Here is a 20,587-nt window from a genome sequence, read left to right as displayed (position 1 = left end):
GGGGTCTAGTTTCCAAAATGGGGTCACCAGTAGGGGTTTCCACTGTTTAGGCACATCAGGAGCTCTCCAAACATGACATGGCATCCGGTCGGAATTCCAGCCAATTTTGCATTGAAAAAGTCAAACGGCGCTCCTTCCCTTCCGAGCTCTGTCATGCGCCCAAACAGTGGTTCCCCCCCACATATCAGGTATCAGCGTACTCAGGACAAATTGCACAATAAGTTTTCCAGTCCAATTTTTGCTGTTACCCTTGGTAAAATAAAAAAATTGAACCTGAAGTAATTTTTTTGTGAAAGAAGTTAAATGTTCATTTTTTTAAACATTCAAAAAATTCCTGTGAAGCACCTGAAGGGTTAATAAACTTCTTGAATCTGCTTTTGAGCACCTTGAGGGGTGCAGTTTTTAGAATGGTGTCACTTTTGGGTATTTTCTATCATATAGACCCCTCAAAGTGGCTTCAAATATGATGTGGTCCTAAAAATAAAATGGTGTTGTAAAAATGAGAAATCGCTGGTCAACTTTTAACCCTTATAACTTCCTAACAAAAAAATCTCGGTTCCCAAATTGTGCTGATGTAAAGTAAACATGAGGGAAATGTTACTTATTAAGTTTTTTGAGTGCCATATCTCTGTGATTTAAATGCATAAAAATTCAAAGTTGGAAAATTGCGAAATTTTCAAGATTTTCGCTAAATATCTGCTTTTTTCCACAAATAAACGCAAGTTATGTGAATGAAGTTTTACCACTATCATGAAGTACAATATGTCACGAGAAAACAATGTCAGAATCAGTGGGATCCATGGAAGCGTTCCAGAGTTATTACCTCATAAATGGACGGTGGTCAGAATTGTAAAAATTGTCCCGGCATTAACATGCAAACCACCCTTGGGAGTAAAGGGGTTAAACATCTAATTCCACCGAAGCTCTCGATCTCCTGTAATGAAACTAAACTAAAAAAGAACAATATACCACACCTGCCCGTAGTTCTGTTCCACACCATAATCCATGTCTGGGGAATGAATAGTTTTCAACCTAGACGGTGTCAAAATGTGACCGTTCAGGTTGAGAAACACTGCAAGCGCAGACTTAGAAACCAGTGGTGACTTCATAGAGGTTACATACGGTCACTGTGGCTTCATTCCCAGCCAGGCTGGTTATCAAAAATACAGGGGAACACACACTTTTTTTCTTAATTATTTGTTTAGAGCACAGGAGCAGCTAACAAATACTCCCATCCACCACTTCTGGTTTCACTGTTATTAGCAGCAGGTGTCAGATGATGGGAGCTGTAGTCCCATCAGCTGAAACCAGTGACCAGAGGTAAACTTTATACCTCTGATCACAGCTGAGAGCTCACGCTGTCTTTTGACAGCGTAAGAACCATGTCTCTTTGACAGGCGGGGATGATCTCACTGCTGATCTGAAGCGGTGTTTGCCACGCTGTCATGCACAAGACAGTGTGACAAACACCTGTGTTCATGCAGCTGAGCGAGAACAGTAACACGGACTTCCTGGTGAAGTCCGTGTTCGGTGTCCGTGCCTGAACTGTAGGTGTTCGGTACGGACACTGAACTTTACTGTTCGGGTTCGCATATCTCTACTCATCAGCTCCACCAATCTTTTGAGAATATGTTGAGGTACTGAGCATTATGTGATGTTACCAAACATGCCCAACGAATTCAGCATAATTTAAGCCACGAAGTGGCATAAATTACATTGAATATGTTTGCCCCCCCCAGATTGGAGGATATTTCCATTACTGGTGAACAGCAATTACAAGATGCCCCAAATTTAATAAGAGCCATATGCCTCCTATTAAATTTGGTGCATCTTGTTCCAGTGTTCACTTCAGTTGAAACCAATCATTTTTCTGTTGTGATGGAATTCCATGATTTGCTGGAAAAATAGTTGATTCTTAATGCTTAAAGAGGTTGTCTGGTGAAAACAAGTTATCACATATCCTCTTGGATAATTACCAACTGGCAGAATAGGGATTTTTTTTTTCCCAAATGGGGTACTTTTATCGAAGTTACAAAGTGGTATAGCAGGTTGGATTTAAAATCTCTCTTCTATTCAGTCTCTATGGAACTGATGGAAAAACAATAGTCAAGCATGCATACTGTCACTACATTCTAACAGAGATTAAAAATCTCTGTTATATTGATCCATTCAGGTTCCAGCTGTCAAACAAGTTGCCATCTATAGAATGCATGGATGACATCATATTTTTACTGGGCAACCTCTTTCACTTCAAGCACAAATTATTTTCATCAGGTATTGACTAGCATAATATCCAAGTCAAAATAGAGAACATAATGCATAAAACATATTTATAAAGCTACTGTGAAGAATAGCATATAGATCATTTGATCTGTAAGAATAATCAAAAAATTTCCATACCAACAGCTGTGTATGTGATTTGTAGATATTTTTCCACAAATGTATGAGATATTATTAAAATAATGTCATTTAGTAACAGTGAATAAAAATATACTAAGACAGTATCAGAATTTAATTGTCATCAAAAAACAAATCTGTTTTACTAGGTATGTGGGACGCTACAGAAGTTTCGATATAAAAACTTTTCAAATACTATCTTTATTTGATTGTTAGTATTGTGTTTAGAGACAGCTGCTGAACAAAGATCTCTGAAAGGTTAGCTTGTTAAGAAGTTTAATTGATGGAAATTGATGTTTGCTTTATGCATGACAACATTCAGCATTGCTTTGCTTTTGATGTTTTTTCAATTTTAATTTCCGCTGTGTCATTGCTGAATCTTCATTTATAACATTTTTTTATCCAAAACATCTGTAAAGATTGAATTAGGATTCTTTTGATAACTGATTTGAGTTATTTATTTCAATTGCAGTTTACGCTAAGCCACTATTTGTATATTACTGCCAAAACAAGAATTAAAGATGAGCCAGTGCCTTAAATGATTTCCTTTGATAACTATGTCAGCCTCTATTAATCATTATGTACAGTATTTGGTAGACTGATTCAGTAGGTGGAAAGCGCTAGTGCAAAAAGTGTTAAACACTTTATCATTTGCAGACAGGAAAATAAATTTTGTATCTGCTTACATTGATAAGCATGAAAGAAATACACCTTTGTATTTGCCACTGTCACTGCACAACCCAATATTCTAAGTAGGGATATGCATTATTGGTGCCTATATACTGGTATATTTGCTTATCTGTTCAAGTGACACATTATAAAGTGCTGTAGGTTGTCATCGCATAACTAAATCTACTAATTGGGTTATTGCTTCCAATGATGCATGTCCCTAAGGTACCTTTTATATAATAAGAATAGTAGTTATGGACCTCTTTTGGTGACTCCTGTCGACAGCGGTTGCTGTTCCACCACAATTCCATTGCAGCTACCAAGCAAGCGAGTAGTAATCCAATTGCTAGTATGCAGAAAACTCCAGCGAAACTGTGCAATTTCAATGATTTGCCATCTGTTTGTGCATTATTATGACTGTTCAAATCACACCTTCCCATCCGTGGCCACCATTTTTGTTTTAAAATGTCTAAATAACCAGTATCTTGAAATTCAAGGATCCTGAAAAAAAGGGATATATGTTATAAAGACTACTTTAGAGCATGTGGTTAGAGCATGGTTCAGAATATTGTTCCATTGTGAAAGAATAACAAATATTAATTTTAAACATGTTTGATTAACTGCAATTTAGGAAAACTGTACCTTATGTGAGCATACCAACTCTTTTTTCAAAAGTTTATTCCCTTTGATGGTTTTGACCCTTATGTCCATCCAAAAGGTGGTGAAAAAAATCAAACCCTTATATTGTGAAAGAAAAGCAAATCTTACAATGTACTTCTCATATATTAAACTAAAAGAGGACTTTCCACCAGACCAAAAGTGGCCAGATTTAGTACTTGTTTTATTACGGCTATTCCTTGGAGTCTTTGATTTTTTTACTATAGCATATGGTTTTAGAGATGTCGGTCTTTTTCATTTATCATGTCCAATATGCTAGTCTTTATGGTCTTCACCAGGAAGGCATTGTTCCTAGGGAAATCATGCTAAGCAGACTAAAGAAAAAGCCATGCCACCTTGGTAATAAACACACAAGAGACAACACAACGACCATAAGTCCCAATATAAAATATAATGTTTATTGTTAGAATCAAATAAAATCAGGTCTTAAAATTGGACATCCATATATGATAATTTTTATGCATATATTGAAGAAATATACATACTAAAATTATGTAAAAATATGGGCATACTATCCCTTATCAGACATACATCCTCCTTGCAGTATGCAATTGTAAAAAATGTGCAAAAAATTAAAGATAAAAAATAAAAAATAATATTATAACGCTATAAATTGATAAAGTGCATCATTATGAATAAAGTGCGTCTATCCCAGGAGATCAGGATTAATCCACATAGCACGTTTTTGTAAGTTATATATTGTTTATTGTTTGGATCTTAATCATGACATACTGTTTTCCTGGTTAGCAGACGTACAGATCACTTTGTGACACTGTTGCGGTTTTTACTAGTGTATGGTCTGCATAGGCATACTAATACTTATTTTGCACTGAGCACAGCACTTTATGCATTTATTCACATAAGTTATATTAGCACTAATTATTTTATTATATAAATACAAAGCACTTTATTCATAATGATGCACTTTATCAATTTATAGCGTTATCATATTATTTTTTATTATTTTTTATTTTTTATCTTTAATTTTTTGCACATTTTTTACAATCACATACTGCAAGATGGACGTATGTCTGATAAGGGATAGTATGCCCATATTTTTACATAATTTTAATATGTATCTTTCTTCAATATATGCATAAAAAATTATCATATATGGATGTCCAATTTTAAGACCTGATTTTATTTGACTATAACAATAAACATTATATTTTATATTGGGACTTATGGTTGTTGTGTTGTCTCTTGTGTGTTGGTTTAGCTAATTTGCAATTGTCCCCATATTATTTCCATTTTTCTGGCAATAAGTATATCTTTATTATTATTATTTATTTTGATTTTATATCTTAATATACTATTTATTGATTATATTGCCAGTTTCCCTTACTTCTTTCACTCTTTTTGTGTGGTGGTTCACCTTGGTAATAACTACAAAAAATATTCTATTGGGTGCACTAAATAAAATAACCCATATCTCTGGAACTGTTTGGAAAACTAAAAAAGACTAAAAAAAAACTCAAGGGAGCATAAAAAATGTAATGATAACTAAAACTGGAAAAAGCAAGGAAGGAGCAGGGAAATGGAAGTCCGATCACCGCATCCAGAAGCACCTTGACGGGTCAGAGGAAGCTGCATGGATGCGTACCAGTCTAGGATGTGAAAATGACTGAAGAGAAGAGATAGTGCTCTCCAGCGGCAAACATCCATGAATGAAATTATTTTCTTGTTGGATAAAAAAAAACACATTTATTGTATCAACATGTGAAATGTAAAAGCTGGCCACCTTAAAAGTAGCATTCATAGAAACCTATACATGAATGCTACTTTTTATGTGGGCAGCTTTTTATTCCACATGTTGGTACAATTAAGGGGATTTTTATCGAACAAGAAAATCATTTCATTCACTGGATGTTTTCCACTGGAGAATACTTTCCATTCCCTTCTATTCAAAAACAAAAACTGGCCACATCTTACCTGTGATAGGCCTTCTTTAAAGAATGGTGGAAGTAAGGGGGCACAAAGTCCCTAAGCCAAGTACCCTTTACTCCACCATCCCTAGACCACTACATTTATACATTATGCTGACTTTATTGACAGTGTTAAGGAAGTGTAAATATCTCGTGAAGTACATCACATACACAAAAGAATACCCACAAGATAATACTCAATTATACCAGTGATACTGATGAAAGTTGACTGTTGTGGGACTAATCGCAAATCAATATACTTAACAGCTGAAAAAAAATGATCAAAAGTCCAAATATTATGAAATTAGAAAATGTTTAATGAATAATACAAATATAAGGAGGGGAAGGGGAGAGTCACCCGCAACGCATATGTTGAAAAAACAGACGCTGAATGGATAAAATTGCAAAAAATATCATACTAAGTACAGACCACAATAAATGCATATATAGATAATGTTCACATAATAATAATGAGGCTATGGCATGGTCATGTAACTTAAGTGCATAACAGACGCCCACAACGAGGGCTGTATATAATCATAATGCCCATCATGGGGATCAATACATGTGCACACAGACCCTCCGCTACCCAATTAGTAACATATGATGTAAACATTTACCTGAGGTGGTGGTGGGAGAAGGGGCCAGATCCTAAAGCGTCACCCCGACGCCCATTTCGGCTTGGAAGGTAAATGTTTACATCATATGTTACTAATTGGGTAGCAAAGGGTCTGTGTGCACATGTATTGATCCCCATGATGGGCATTATGATTATATACAGCCCTCATTGTGGGCATCTGTTATGCACTTAAGTTACATGACCATGCCATAGCCTCATTATTATTATGTGAACTTTATCTATATATGCATTTATTGTGGTCTGTACTTAGTATGATATTTTTGTGCAATTTTATCCATTCAGCGCCTGTTTTTTCAACATATGCGTTGCGGGTGACTCTCCCCTTCCCCTCCTTATATTTGTATTATTCATTAAACATTTTCTAATTTCATAATATTTGGACTTTTGATCGTTTTTTTTTCAGCTGTTAGGTGTTAAGGAAGTGTCAATAATCAGTACAAAGGAATAACTAAACTTTCCTTTACTTTGATCAAAAATGTCACTGTATTATCTTTACCCTGTATCTAAATATTTTTTATCAAGCAAACTGTCTTTTTATTGTGATTTTGACACCCGGTCCCTGGGATAAATACCTTGCTTGCCCCGAAAGATATGCCCTTGTCCTTTATACCCCTTTATGATTTTTTGGGCCATGAGGTTAAAGATTAGGTCCTACATGACTAAAAGAAACATTATTCTTTTGATGTAATCATTCATTATTCAGTTACATTTTTTAATTCCTTCATTCATTTCATGATACAACAGCTTGGCAGATCATATTCATGTAGGCATTGGAAAATAATTAGATGTACTAAGAAACTGATGTTAAAACACTGCAAAAGATCAAGTCAAAATGGCAACTCACAATTTGATTTTACATGATTCCATTTTATCTATACATTTCACTGTTCAAGTTCAAAGTCATCGGTGCATTAAGGTCAATGTCAATGCTATTTCGCATGAGAAATCTGTCTTCTGTCACGCAGATTACCATACGGAAATCATATGTGTACTGTACTATTTCAGTTTCAGAAATTCTGCTCATGGTTTTTATAATGTAAATGTCAAACCTGATTATTTATTAAATGCAATGAAGCCATGCAGTGTGTTTAAGAAACAATAGATGCTTTATAAAGGACTGTTTGCTAAAATTGTTTTGCTTTACTGCACCATAAGTACTAAGCATAGTTAGATTTATTGACTTCCAATGAAGTAACAAATACTTAGAATTGCTTAAGTAGCCAGATTTGTTATAAAGCAAGATAAACTGAGCCTAGATAGCAATGATCTGGTTTGCAGACTACCTGACTAATGGTTTAGATTATTCTTTCTGACACTGACAAGGAGATATATAAATTGTATTACCGTATATACTTGTGTATAAGCCCAGTTTTTCACCACTTTTTTTGTGCTGAAAATGCCCCCCTCGGCTTATACACAAGTCATTTTCCCAGAAGCCGGTGGGGGCTGCTGTGGTCAGTGTGCGGGATGCCTCCGGTGGTCGCGGTCAGTCCCCGCGTGAGATGGCGGAGGAGGAGAAGAAGCAGCAAGAATGGGCTGCGTCCCTGCCTTTGCCAGTGTTTCTGGAGTCGTCTGCGGAGGGTGAAGGAGTTGCGTTGCCACATACCCTGGTGACCACTCCACAGGCGGTGCGCAGAGCTGCTCCCGGAAGTGCTGTCTGGTTTTTGCCTCTCGGAACATGGGAAGATGAAGCAGGAGAGGAAGAACCGCTGTTAAACAGGACTAGGGTCACCTCACCGAAGGCAGTGAGGAAGGGGAGAGCGCGGCTCAGCTTGTGCTCTCTGCTCAGACTGGGAGAGTCTGCTGATCTGTGCAGGTCATGCAGGTCATGAAGAGCTGAATACGTTCACACAGACTTTACTCTGCAGGAAGTCATTCTCCTCCTGGTAGCCGGGAAGGTAAGGGGACCTAATGTCATAAATCTACAAAGCTGCTTCTTTGCACAAACACTGCAGAGTGAAATATGCTGTCAGTCCTGTATAGCTGCCAAACCTCTGGCCTCTCGAAGGGAAGCAGTGACCTATAAATGTAATTCACTTTACAGTCCATTCTTATTCAGAGGTGGTTTAGTGAGGGATGCTGGTAAGACTGCATTGACATGTACTGTATTTTTATTTATTCCCTTCTTTAATATATGAAGTAGTGCATTCATTCCAATCCTCCTTCCATCCACTCTATATGTGGGAATGACGCCTCCTCCATTTCCGAATTGCTATTCTGGGTTGTGTCTGTTATGAAAATGAAATGTTATCTGGGCCCCGTGGTAAATAACCACATGTGTATTTTGGATTTCATCATGCATACAAGGATAGGGATGAGGCACCATATGTACTAGGATAGAGATGAGGAACCATGCTTACAAGGATAGGGATGTGGAGCCACCCATACCAGGACAGGGATGAGGGGATAATGCATACCCGGCTTATACTCGAGTCAATAAGTTTTCCCAGTTTTCCGTGGCAAAATTAGGTGCCTCGGCTTATACTCGGGTCAGCTTATACTCGAGTACATGCAGTATATTAAAGTGTTTTTTTTCTACTGTTATTTTTCTAATGTCAGTGATGGTCTCACCATTAGGTCCCCCATCAATACTAAGAATAAAGGAAAGTTGCCATATACTGTGTGAATAGCACTATATCAATACTTAAGTGAAAAAGCTTATTTGCAGCGCTCTGCAGAAATTTAGTATCTCTTTTACCCCTTCTCGACTGCCAATGGTAAATAAACGTTGGCACTTTGTTGAGCTCTGTGCAGTGCCGATGTTTATGGCCCTGAAGAGCTCATGACCCCAGAGTCCTGCAAGCAATGTGATTCTGGTGCAAAGTGCTAGCTCTGATAGGTGACATCATTGGGTATTGATCGGCTGAGGTACCAATGATGTTTACCCTGTATTATCTTCTACTGTAGATGCTATGATCATTTGTGAAGGCAACATTTAGAAGTTTATGAGAGGAATAGGGCTCCTTTTCTCACCCCCCGGCTCCCCTGTGACTTGTTGGAGGGTTGTTAAGGCAGCCAGAGGTCTAACAGATGTTTTACCTTTGTAAAACTGAGAGTGCTCATGCATCGCAATACATGTGTATTGCAATGCATGAGATCAGTAGTCAGAGAAATAAAAGTTGAAGTCCCATAGAGGAACTAAGTAAAAAGGTTAAAAAAGTTAACATTTAATAAAACTATTTTCAAAAATCCCAAAATAAATAGAAAAAATATGAAACCAATAAATATGCATGTTTATGTAAAAACCAAAATAAACAAAAAAGTGCGCATATTTGGTATTATCAAGGCCAGAACAACCCAATCTATAAAACTGTAACATACTGAACTCCTTCAGTGAACAGCGTAGAAAAATAAATAATAAACAAGTCAAAAAACTGTGCTTTGTCAAAACAGCATCAAAAAGACAAAAAATAATATCACTGAAAATGTCATATTGTCCCACAAAAACAAGCCGCTATACTACTCTGTCAGCAGAGAAATAAAAAAGCTATAGTTCTCAGAATAAAGCTATGCAAAAACAATTATTTTTTCTATAAAATAGTTTTTATTGTGTGAAAGCAACAAAACATAAGAAAGCTATGCAAATGTGGTATCGCTGTACTCATACTGACACAAAGAATAAAGATGCCATATTATTTTTACTACATGCGAAGCGGTATCTAAAAATTTCAATAGATAATTCCTGAATTGCTCATTTTTGTTCTTTCTGCCTCTCAAAAAAACTAAATAGAAAGCAAATAAAACATGTGCTTGAAAATGTTACTAATAAAAATGCCAACTCATTAAGCAAAATTGTTGGCAGAAATGTAGAAAAATTACAACTCTCAAAATTTGGTGATGCAAATTTTTTTTTTCGCATAAAAAGCATTTCTTACTGCGTGATAGCAGCCAAAACATAAAAAACTATATACATCTGTTATCGCTGTAATTGCACATACTCAAGGAATAAATCTATATGATCACTTATCCCGCACTGTAAATGTCGCAAAAAAGAAATAGAACCAATTCTTGACCGACTGCTGATTTGTCTCCAAAGATTGCAATAAGACCTGGCTCAGTTATCCTGCACTCTATGCTTAGGGTTAACACTTGGGTTTCTGTGTATATCTCTGAAATAGGCAATTCAGATGGAATCCCTGATGGAAGATTCCCTATAATGAGGCAGATGTAGACACTATGGATGCAGTCTGGCCTATAATCCGGTGGTGTCTGTATTTTTAAGCATGAAAAAAAATATGGTCGGCCACAGTTTTCTGTATGTCTGCAAAGAGGGACCCTGTTAAACAGAGGCCAGACATAGTATCTGCTGCTTCATTACAGTGAATGGATCCCTCGGGGGTTTCAATGGAATCATGTCATTCGAAGAGTTATATGGATACCCAGATGTAAGTGCTCAGCGCAGAGCACAGAATGAATATGATCCAAAATGTTATGTAGAATGTTGGCAATAAAAGCTTCAGCAGTTTGTCACCAACTGGTGCTGCAACAGGTCCTAGTGGCACACAGACCTGTTGACGCATCAGTCCGTAAAAACAGTTGTCGTTCTGCAAGTATTCCATTCACCCCTGCAAACACTATGTTTTTTGATTAAACTGTAAATTTTTATTAAGATTTTACAAATTTTAACAATTGGAATTAAATCCTGACAAAAATTGACATCCAGAGGCATAAGAATTAAAAGAAATTACAATGACAAGGCAATGCGGATAGCAATATAGGGAGAAACTTCCTAAAATAATAGAATGCTCAGATGCAAACTAAAAGCTGAGCCAATGGATATTCAATATACTGAGCAAAGTTAGGTATCATAAATCCACAACATTCCCACAACAGTAGTATCATGAATACAACCTCTGTTGACAGACAAAGAGACAAGAAACACACATCAAGGAAGCTGAGAAAAAGAGGGGAGTAAATAACCCAAGAAGAGAATGGACCAAGCCTTTAGAAGATGATCTAATCATTTCTCTGAGCTGAGATGTAATCCTATGTACACCAAACAGAATCAAAACAATCCACTCTCGCACCCAAAAAAGCCATCATATATTCCATTCTTCTGACATCATTAATTCTATTTAATAAGTACTGATATGGGGGAGGGGAGATTTGTTTCCAGTTAACAGCAATCAGGTAACTAGCCACTGTGAGATTGTGTAATAACATCTTGGTTGAATTTTTCCCCATCCCCTTGGGAGTAATATTTAACAGATACGCTCCAGTCCCACCTCCACATAAAGAACCTTGGAAATTAACAGTCTTACTTCCTCCCAGAAACCCATGATCCCAGGACAAGACCAAAAAAAATGATACTATGTACCCACATCATAGCCACAACCCCAACACATATTTGAATTTTAGGGGTTCAATCTGTGGAGGAGGTCAGGAGTATGATACCAGAGTATTAGAATTTTAATACTGATTTTCCTATTCCAGCTTTGAGGTGATAGTCTCCTTCCCAGAATAGATTCCCATTTGCACATGTAGGAATGATTCAATTGTTGCCCTCCCTGGGGAGAACTCAATATTTTATATATGTCTGATATCAATCCTTTTGTCGATGGCCCTCTCCTGCAGATCCTCTCAAATTTTGTCTGTAAAGAGACCCCGGAAGATCTATAAAGATAAGAGGCAAAGTGTTTGATCTGTAAATACTGGTAAAACTTTTTATTAGTAATAGAAATCTTAGACTTAACATCATCAAATGTCAGGAGCTCCAGCGTGTCCCCATCTATAAGGTCACAAAACTCAAGATAAAAAGCGGACGGCACCGCTGTTACCGTGTGACTTCAAATGATGTGCAGCATACAGAAGCCCAGCAGCTGGGAATCTCGGGTGCCAGACCTGGAAACAGTCAATCCTGGGAATCCATGCAAAGAGAAGAGGTCGCACTCATCGAGATGGAAGTTTCACTGATTTATTGACATATCATGAACATGTCAAGTCGGGGGAGTGACATAAGGAGTGCAAGAAAGGCTGACAACGGCCGTTTCACGCTACTCGAGCGCTTCAACGGGTCCTTTGAAGCACTCGAGTAGCGCAAAACGGCCGTTGTCAGCCTTTCTTGCACTCCTTATGTCACTCCCCCGACTTGACATGTTCATGATATGTCAATAAATCAGTGAAACTTCCATCTCGATGAGTGCGACCTCTTCACTTTGCATGGATTCCCATCTATAAGGTCCGTAAACTTAAACAAACCTGCAGAAGACCAGGGATGAGCCATTGCATGATACAAACTGCTTGGCAACAGGGGTTGGAATGTAAATGAAATCATTGGTGAGTAAGAGGAGGCCAAATTAAACCTCCTCATACAGGAGATTTAAATCTCCCTCATGAACTGGATAGGACCCAATAGACCCTCTGGGGTTCTAATGGGTTTATTTAGCCATAATAGTGAGTTCGGGTGAGTTGGAGCTAACCATAACTTTTATATTTCTTTCCATTTCTTGCATGCCCATAACAAAGCCCACAAGGGAATTCTATGTAGGTGAGCAGCTCAATAGTATTTAATAATGTCAGGGACCGATAGACCCCCTTGTGTTTTAAAAATATGTATGCTAGTAGTGGCACACATGCACACAGGGTGGTAACATATCCACCAACACATAACACACAAATGATCTTAGTGCATCGATGTGCGCTCCAGGGAAACTTTTATATGTTCCTGTTCAAGTCCAGTCAGACAGGACCTTGCTCGTGGGCTAATCCGAAACTCCCATGTCACCCAACCAGCTGACGACCGACCACCAATGAGGGGTCGCCACATCATGAGCATGCTCAGTAAGGAGATTTCCAGACTTAGCCTTATTCTTTCCATTTGTTGCATGCCCATAACAAAGCCCACAAGGGAATTTTATGTAGGTGAGCAGCTCAATAGTATTTAATAACGTCAGGGACCGATAGACCCTCTTGTGTTTTAAAAATATGTAATATGGCGTTAACTGTTAGGGTTTGCGGTTTGCACCAAATATAAATTATGAGTAGATGTGATCGCAACCTAGGGTCCACCATGAGGTGATGGAGGAATCACAGCTACTAAACAATGGCAGAGCCATGCTGCGTGCATGCACCATAATCACAGGTAAATGTCACTCCATGTGGAAAGAGTGCAAAATACCTGCTCGGTTGTTCCACAGAGAGGCACAACAAGAGAGAGCACTCAAGCCTATACCTTGTTAGGCTTCACAGGAGTATAGTGATAATTATGCTATTTGGGTCCCTATACATATCCCCCAGGAAAGTCTGAGCTGGTGGTGGCGCTTGCACTGATACTTGGTGTGCAGTCTGCACATGCAGCTTACGACGCTAGGAGTCAGATGCTAAGACAAGCATGCATTCTCACCCTACACTGCCTGCCTAGACACACACCCGCAGTGCTAGTAGTGGCACACATGCACACAGGGTGGTAATATATCCACCAACACATAACACACAAATGATCTTAGCGCATCGATGTGCGCTCCACAGAAGCTTTTATATGTTCCTGTTCAAGTCCAGTCAGACAGGACCTTGCTCGTGGGCTAATCCGAAACTCCCATGCCACCCAACCAGCTGACGACCGACCACCAATGAGGGGTCGCCACATCATGAGCATGCTCAGTAGGGAGATTTCCAGACTTAGCCTCTGGAAAGTCTATTCGCCGCTGCCTGTTGCTAGTTACTATAGCTTTTGCTAGAGAACCAACAGTAACCAAATGTACAGCATGAGTCTGAGCAAGATGCTGCGACTTTTGTCTTTGCTGAGCAGCCTCCACTGCACCTGGAGCAGCATGGGAGACTGCAGAGGCAGCCAAGGCTTGGGATATACCCTGTGCCACAAGAGACTCCTGGCAACTAACATCAGCTATCTATTCCGGCAAATTTTGGTTTCCAAAACTCGAATGGTGTTTCTTTCCTTCCAAGTTCTTTATTTTCTCCTGTTACCCTTGTGAAATTAATAAAAATTGAGTCTAACATAACATTTTTGTGGGAAGAATTAAAATTTTAATTTTTTCCTTCCTTTCCTTTTCCTTTGCTTAAATTGATGTGAAAAACCTGAAGAGTTAATAACTGCATGAATGTGGTTTTGAGCACTTTCGGGAGCGCAGTTTTTAAAATGTCACTTTTGGGTATTTTCTATCACATAACCCCCTCAAAGTCATTATCTCAAATGTAATTTGGTCCATAAAAAATGGTTTTATAAATTTTGTTGGAAAAATAAAAAAATTGCTGACAAACTTTTAACACTTCTAACTTCCTAACAAAAAATATGTTTCTAAAATGATGCTGATGTAAAGTAGATATGTAGCAAATGTTACTTATTTTATTTATCTATTTTGTTGGATATAACTTTCTGTTTTACAAATGTAAAAATTTAACGTTTGAAATTTTCCCAATTTTGCCAAAATTCAGATATTTTCACAAAAAAACACAAAAAATATCGACCTGAACTTATCTCTATCATGAAGAACAGTATTTCACAAAAAACACTCTCAGAATCAATGGGATTTGTTGAAATGTTCCAGCATTATTGCCACATAAAGTGACACTGGTCAGAAATAAAAAAAATCGGCCTGATCAGGAAGGTGAAAATGGGCTCTGACATGCAAGTGTTAATCAAATTGCCCCATAGAAAAGTAACCCAAATGTCATGTGGCCTGGAGAATGGTGCAAAACACAAAAAAATCATTGATTAAATTATAACCTATTTTTTATAAATATAGCTTATGTTAGGATTGGTGGAACACACTAAATAAAAAATAATAATAAGGTGCGTTCGCAACCCTGGGTCCACCGTGCGGTGATGGAGCAACTACAGCTAGCACAATGGTGGAGCAAGGCTGCGAGAAAACACTTTAAGCCACTGAGTTAAATGTCACTCAGTGTGCACAGAGCGCAGAGTATCAATCGCTGTTACACCACAGAGCGGTACTATGAAGCAAGGCACAAAGGACTATACCCTGCTAGACTGCACAGATGTATAGAAAAAACAAAATACTAATTGGTGTCCCTATAACTTAACCCCCCAAGAAATACTAATCTGGTGGTTGAACCTGCTCTGACACACAGTGTGCTTTAGCACGTGCACCTGAGGATACCTTTTGCAAATGCTAAGTTCCAACAGGAGTTCCCACCCTACACTGCCTGTCTAGAAAAACACTCGCAGTGCTATTAGTAGCACACCTGCACACAGGTTGGTAGCCAATAACAAACGAAACACACATGATACTAGCGCACAGGTGTGCGCCATTGAGAGCTTTCTGTACCTTGCTCAAATCCAGACAGATAGGACCTTGCCTGTTTACCAATCTGAAGCTGCCACATCACCAGAGCACCTGATGTCTGAGCACCAATGGGAAGGCACCATATCATGGACATTCTCAGTAAGGTGAAATCTGGACTTAGACTCCAGAGCACAATGCTGCACGTGTAAACCAGTAGTCACCATAGGCTTAGCTGGAGGGCCAGCAGTAACTACACATGCAGCAAGAGCCTAGGCAATGTGCTGGGACCAAAGTCTGGGCTGAGCAGTCATCCCAGTGGCTGAGCCTGAATGGGAGACCACAGCACCAGACAAAGTCTTGGGATCTATCCCGTGCAGTGAGAGAATCCCGGAGCCTAACAGCTTACTTTTTATTATATGTCTAACACTCATTTATCTTTGGCAACTTTTGAAAAATACCTAAAGCCCCTTGAAAATCACATTTTTAATACCAAATAGGCTGAGCCCTTAAGGAGTTAAATCTGTTTATCTGTAATAGTAATTAGTGGTACATGAATTGCAGCTGCACTTATAGTGAATTTAGAATGTCCAATCTACGGCCGTTCATTGTCTGATTGGTCACAGTCACGCAAGTTCTCGAGAGAAGAATCTTTGGTACTGTCCTCTTGGTTTTAGTGGAAATTAGCATATAAACTCTACAAGACATTTTTTGGCAACAAAGATGAGTAATTAATTACTTATAACTTCTAATCTCTCTGCAACAGAGATGGGAAATAAATACAAACGTGTTGCTTTTTTCTAGATATTAAGACACTTCATCATTTTGGAAAATGTAGAAAATACCCCCTTAGAATACCAGAACTGGATTTCTCTGTGCTACATGGTAAGACTTGCGTCAATTCAGGTCAGAAAGATACAACTGCAGGATATTAGTATGAAGAGGAAGAAGATGCGGGACCCTGTCCTACTTGCCCCTTATTCACATTGACATAATTTTGACACATGGTAAGGTTTTAACATTAGAGGTTAGGACAGTCTCGACTAAGTACATCTTGACGCCGATGAGATGGCTTTAATGCTTTTTTAGCATTTACAACAGTGTTTATGTTCATTTTGTCAGTTTAATGGCCTGTGTGAATATGCTTCTATATTTTTCATATATATCAACTTATTCTACAGTTTATTTTTTTCAGTAAAGAAAGAAGAAGAAGAAGAAGAGCGGAGCTTTGTGTCATTAAAAGCACAGCTCTGCATCTACCCAGGATATAATGGAATAATGCACCGGTACCTGAAATTCATGCAAATCCATGTAGGAGACAAGGAGTTATAGCACATCATGCAGCATGATAACTCCTCTCATCAATAAGAGGTACCAACATATTATATACTGTATATTATAGAGGGTGCAAGGGAGAAAGCATTCACCATTACAGACTTTTATGAGAGGCTAATCCATTGAATGATGTGTACTGCCTCTACTGTCTGGTGAGACCTTTCAATTTATTTTTTTATTTAAAAATAATGGAAGTTGCTCATGCATAGTATTTTGTTTGGTGGCTATAGTCACACCATTTATTCCAGTCTACTAACATTTGATGTATGTCTAAGTAAAAATAGCCTGTGAATAGCCCCATAAGGCATACTACCTAGTGTGCAATTATACCAAATCACTGTATCTGCCACAGTGGCACCAAGAAAGTCTGAATTAAATTTACTCTGACCACATAGACAATTGATTTATTCTGTCAGTTTGCAGGTATGCTGTGGCTTCTTTGCACATAATGTGACAATCTACACGGTATACCAAATTAGACTCCCAGACTCTATATAATCTGGATGCTATTTTTGGGCTAGTCAATTCCTAAATCAAGTTATTATATATGTAGAATTCAGCTTGACAGGATTATATTTATGTAAGTACTGGGTAGACTGCCTGTCAAGGACTGTCCTACCCACGAATACAAACATCAGTACCACATAAACTACTGGGTAGACCATGTGTCTGTTTTTGTTTGTCCTGCACCTTGCACTTTGTTTTGAGCGTGATTTTGTGTATTTATCTTTTTTGGTAAATTATGTTAAAACTTAAATTTTGCCCCAACTGCAACTTATTTCCCAATTCAAACATGCTCAATTAGGAATCTTTTGGCTCTGTGAACAATTGTCACTATAGGTACTTTGATGGAATGATTACTGATGGGCAAGTAGCATCATTGTTCGGGTCTCCCCCAGCATGCTTGTGTGATCTCCGAGCATTTTGGCATGCTCGGAGATTTAGTTTTTGTCATCTCAGCTGCATGATTTGCAGCTGCTAGACAAGATGAATACATGTGGGAATTCCCTATCAAACAGGCATTCCACACATGTATTCAAGTAGTCTAGCAGTCACAAATCATGCATCTGAGGAGACGAAAACTAAATCTCAGAGCATGCCAAAATACTCAGAGACCACCCGAGCATGCTCGGAGAAACCCGAGCAGCGAGTATACTCGCTCATCACTACTAATGATCTTTCTGTTCTGTCAACTTCCTATCAAAGTCACCAACAACTTTTTAACAATTATTGCTACAGTAACTCTTGCCAACCTTTGTATCAAACATACATCTTTAAGCCTCGAGAATCCATGAACCTGTCAACAGTTTATCGGGTATCCTCCTTCGCCCACTTTGGTGGGTACTAACCATCATTTGCTGGGAACACCACACAAGACCTTCTGTGTTGGACATGCTCTGGCCCTTGTCATCTAGCCATCTTATTATGGCTTTTTTTTCAAAATTACTCATCTTAAAAAGCTTGCTGTTTTGTCATCGCTTGATGCTTAAGGTATCCCACTCTTCATCAGTTGATATTGTAACAAAATAATCACTGCTATCCACTTTATCTCCATTGCTATGGCTGATTAGCATATAAGTATAATTTAAAATATTTTTTTACACTTGCAAACTAGAATACGTCCATAGCGGGACAAGAGAGGAATGGTTAAAAACAGATTTTATAACACTGTCAAATTGAAAGAACAAACAATAATTGGCAAATTTTTTCCTTAAATGGACCATGAAATTGACTGTGCTACAGAAATAGACCATGACTAATTTTTAAGATTTTCTTTCCCCGTTGTTAACAATATCTTAATACTGCATGTCTTTTTAATATAATACACATAATTCAGTGCATGCTGTAGAAGGTCAATGCATACTTAATAAAACATAAAAAGTAGGTATAATCCAATTTTATATTGAAATGTCAGCATTTCTGTTTGCATAAGCCAAAGCTTCGAACAAATATATAGTGGAACTGGAAAATAATCCTGCATTATGCTTACTTATGAGTTACTAAGCTAAGAGTATTCAGTGGCTGCAAATGCCTCATAAGACTGACGTTAAACCAGTAGAAAGAAACATTCTATAATTTGTATTTTTGTAGTAGTAGTTCCATATACAGTACCCAAGAGGGAAGGATGGTTACAGTTTACTTTCCAGACTTGAAGGAAAAGAACACTTGTTCTATGAGTCAGGGAGTAGCAGCATCAGATTTCTCAGGCGGTGTGTGTGATGTTTTGCACAAAAGTGATATTTTGCCAATAATGCACAACTGTAGTCCTGCTCAAGTATTGTAAATCAGAGGAAACTCTGGTCAAATTATCCAATTGAATGCTGTAATTCATGCCGATTGTTTCATTCAAAAGAAGAGACTGGGAAAGGCTACTCTTTGATGGCTTCATAGAGGATTTCTGTGGTGAGTTAACCCCTTTATCCCCCGAATCCCTAATGCTGTTTGCACATTAACGAACAGGCCTATTTTTAAAACCCATGACCACTTTCACTTTATGAGTTGCTAACTTTGGAAAGCTTCAACGCATCCCACTGATTCTGAGACTGTTTTTTCATGACATACCTTAATTCTTAATAGTGGTAAAAAAAAATTTCGATATGAGTTGTGTAAATTTGTGAAATAAAAACAGAAGTTAGGCAAAAGTTTTGAAAATGGACTTGAGTACATTGATGCCCAATATGTGGTGAAAAACACTGTTTGAGCACACGGCAGGAGTAGGAAAGGAAGGAGCTTTGTATGACTTTTTCATCCCAAAATTGGCTGAAATTGAGAAAGGACACCATATTGCATTTGGAGAGTCTAGAAGTGAATACACAGTAAAAATCCCCCACAGGTGACACCATTTTGGAAACTAGACCACCCAAGGAAGCTATCTAGATGTGTTGTGAGCTCCTTGAACCAACACTTGCTTCACAGAAAAATATAACTTTAAGTTGTGAAAATAAAAAAATCTAATTTTTTTCCTCAAAAATGTTATTTTAGCCAAAACATTTTAATTTTCACATGGGTAACAGGAGAAAATGTGCATCAAAATCTGTTGTTCAATTTCTCCTTGGTATGTTAATACCCCATGCGTGGGAGAAAACTGTTTAGGCACACGTCAGGGCTCAGAAGGGAAGAAGAGATATTCTGGAATACAGACTTTGATGAAATCGTCTGCTGGCGTCATGTCGTTTTTGCAGAGCCCCTGATTCGCCTAAACAGTGAAATGCCCCCAAGTGACCCCATTTTAAAACTGATCTACTGTTTCCTGGTATGTGAATTCTACAATGAACTCTCATGCGTAAGTTGTGTAAAGTGCATCAGGTTCATATACGTGAGGTAAGTACTGTACTTCAGGTTGGTATACGTGAATTGTGTAGTGTTCGTCAGGTTTGCATATGTAAGAAGTCAGAAATCAATTTAGTAGTTCATGAATGTGTAGTACAGCCTGAAGCATTCTTTTACACACAGGCTATTTTTGTATGGGCAGGTGTTGCATTGATAAGTGGTGTCTTTGCATATCCCTGATATACTGGTCTGGCCTGCACATCATGATAGCACGAAAGCGTTATACATTGCCAGCTATACGATGTGCACAGCCAGCTTCTTGTACCACACCTTGGCCTTCTTCATGGCACTGTATGGCTGGTGAACTTGATCAGAGCGATCAACTCCCATGTACTTGTAACCCAGTACAGAGTGTGGTTTTTAGACCTGTGTAGATGTACCTTGTACAGCGTTGGGGATGCTACTTTCACCTT

At 38.2% G+C, this 20,587-nt stretch overlaps 1 protein-coding gene across 4 annotated transcripts in view; it reads right to left on the bottom strand.

The window, feature by feature from the left end:
* Positions 1 to 20,587, bottom strand: part of GRID1 (glutamate ionotropic receptor delta type subunit 1) — a 1,795,826-nt gene that overhangs the window by 50,723 nt on the left and 1,724,516 nt on the right. For 2 of the 4 annotated variants that reach the window (XM_073574874.1, XM_073574875.1), the window contains exon 15: positions 3,327 to 3,567. The exons of 1 other annotated variant lie outside the window; for it this stretch is intronic. In XM_073574874.1, the coding sequence (XP_073430975.1) occupies positions 3,327 to 3,567 (241 nt within the window). Of the gene's footprint in view, positions 1 to 3,295; positions 3,568 to 20,587 lie in introns of all 4 variants that reach the window. One more of the 4 variants, XM_073574877.1, reaches the window with a different exon arrangement.

Source organism: Dendrobates tinctorius, unplaced genomic scaffold (assembly GCF_039654945.1).
Source record: "Dendrobates tinctorius isolate UK_male_01 unplaced genomic scaffold, ASM3965494v1 ptg000040l, whole genome shotgun sequence".
NCBI lineage: Eukaryota > Metazoa > Chordata > Amphibia > Anura > Dendrobatidae > Dendrobates > Dendrobates tinctorius.
The sequence above is the reverse complement of the archived record's forward strand: the minus strand, read 5'-3'. Positions and strand labels throughout refer to the sequence as shown.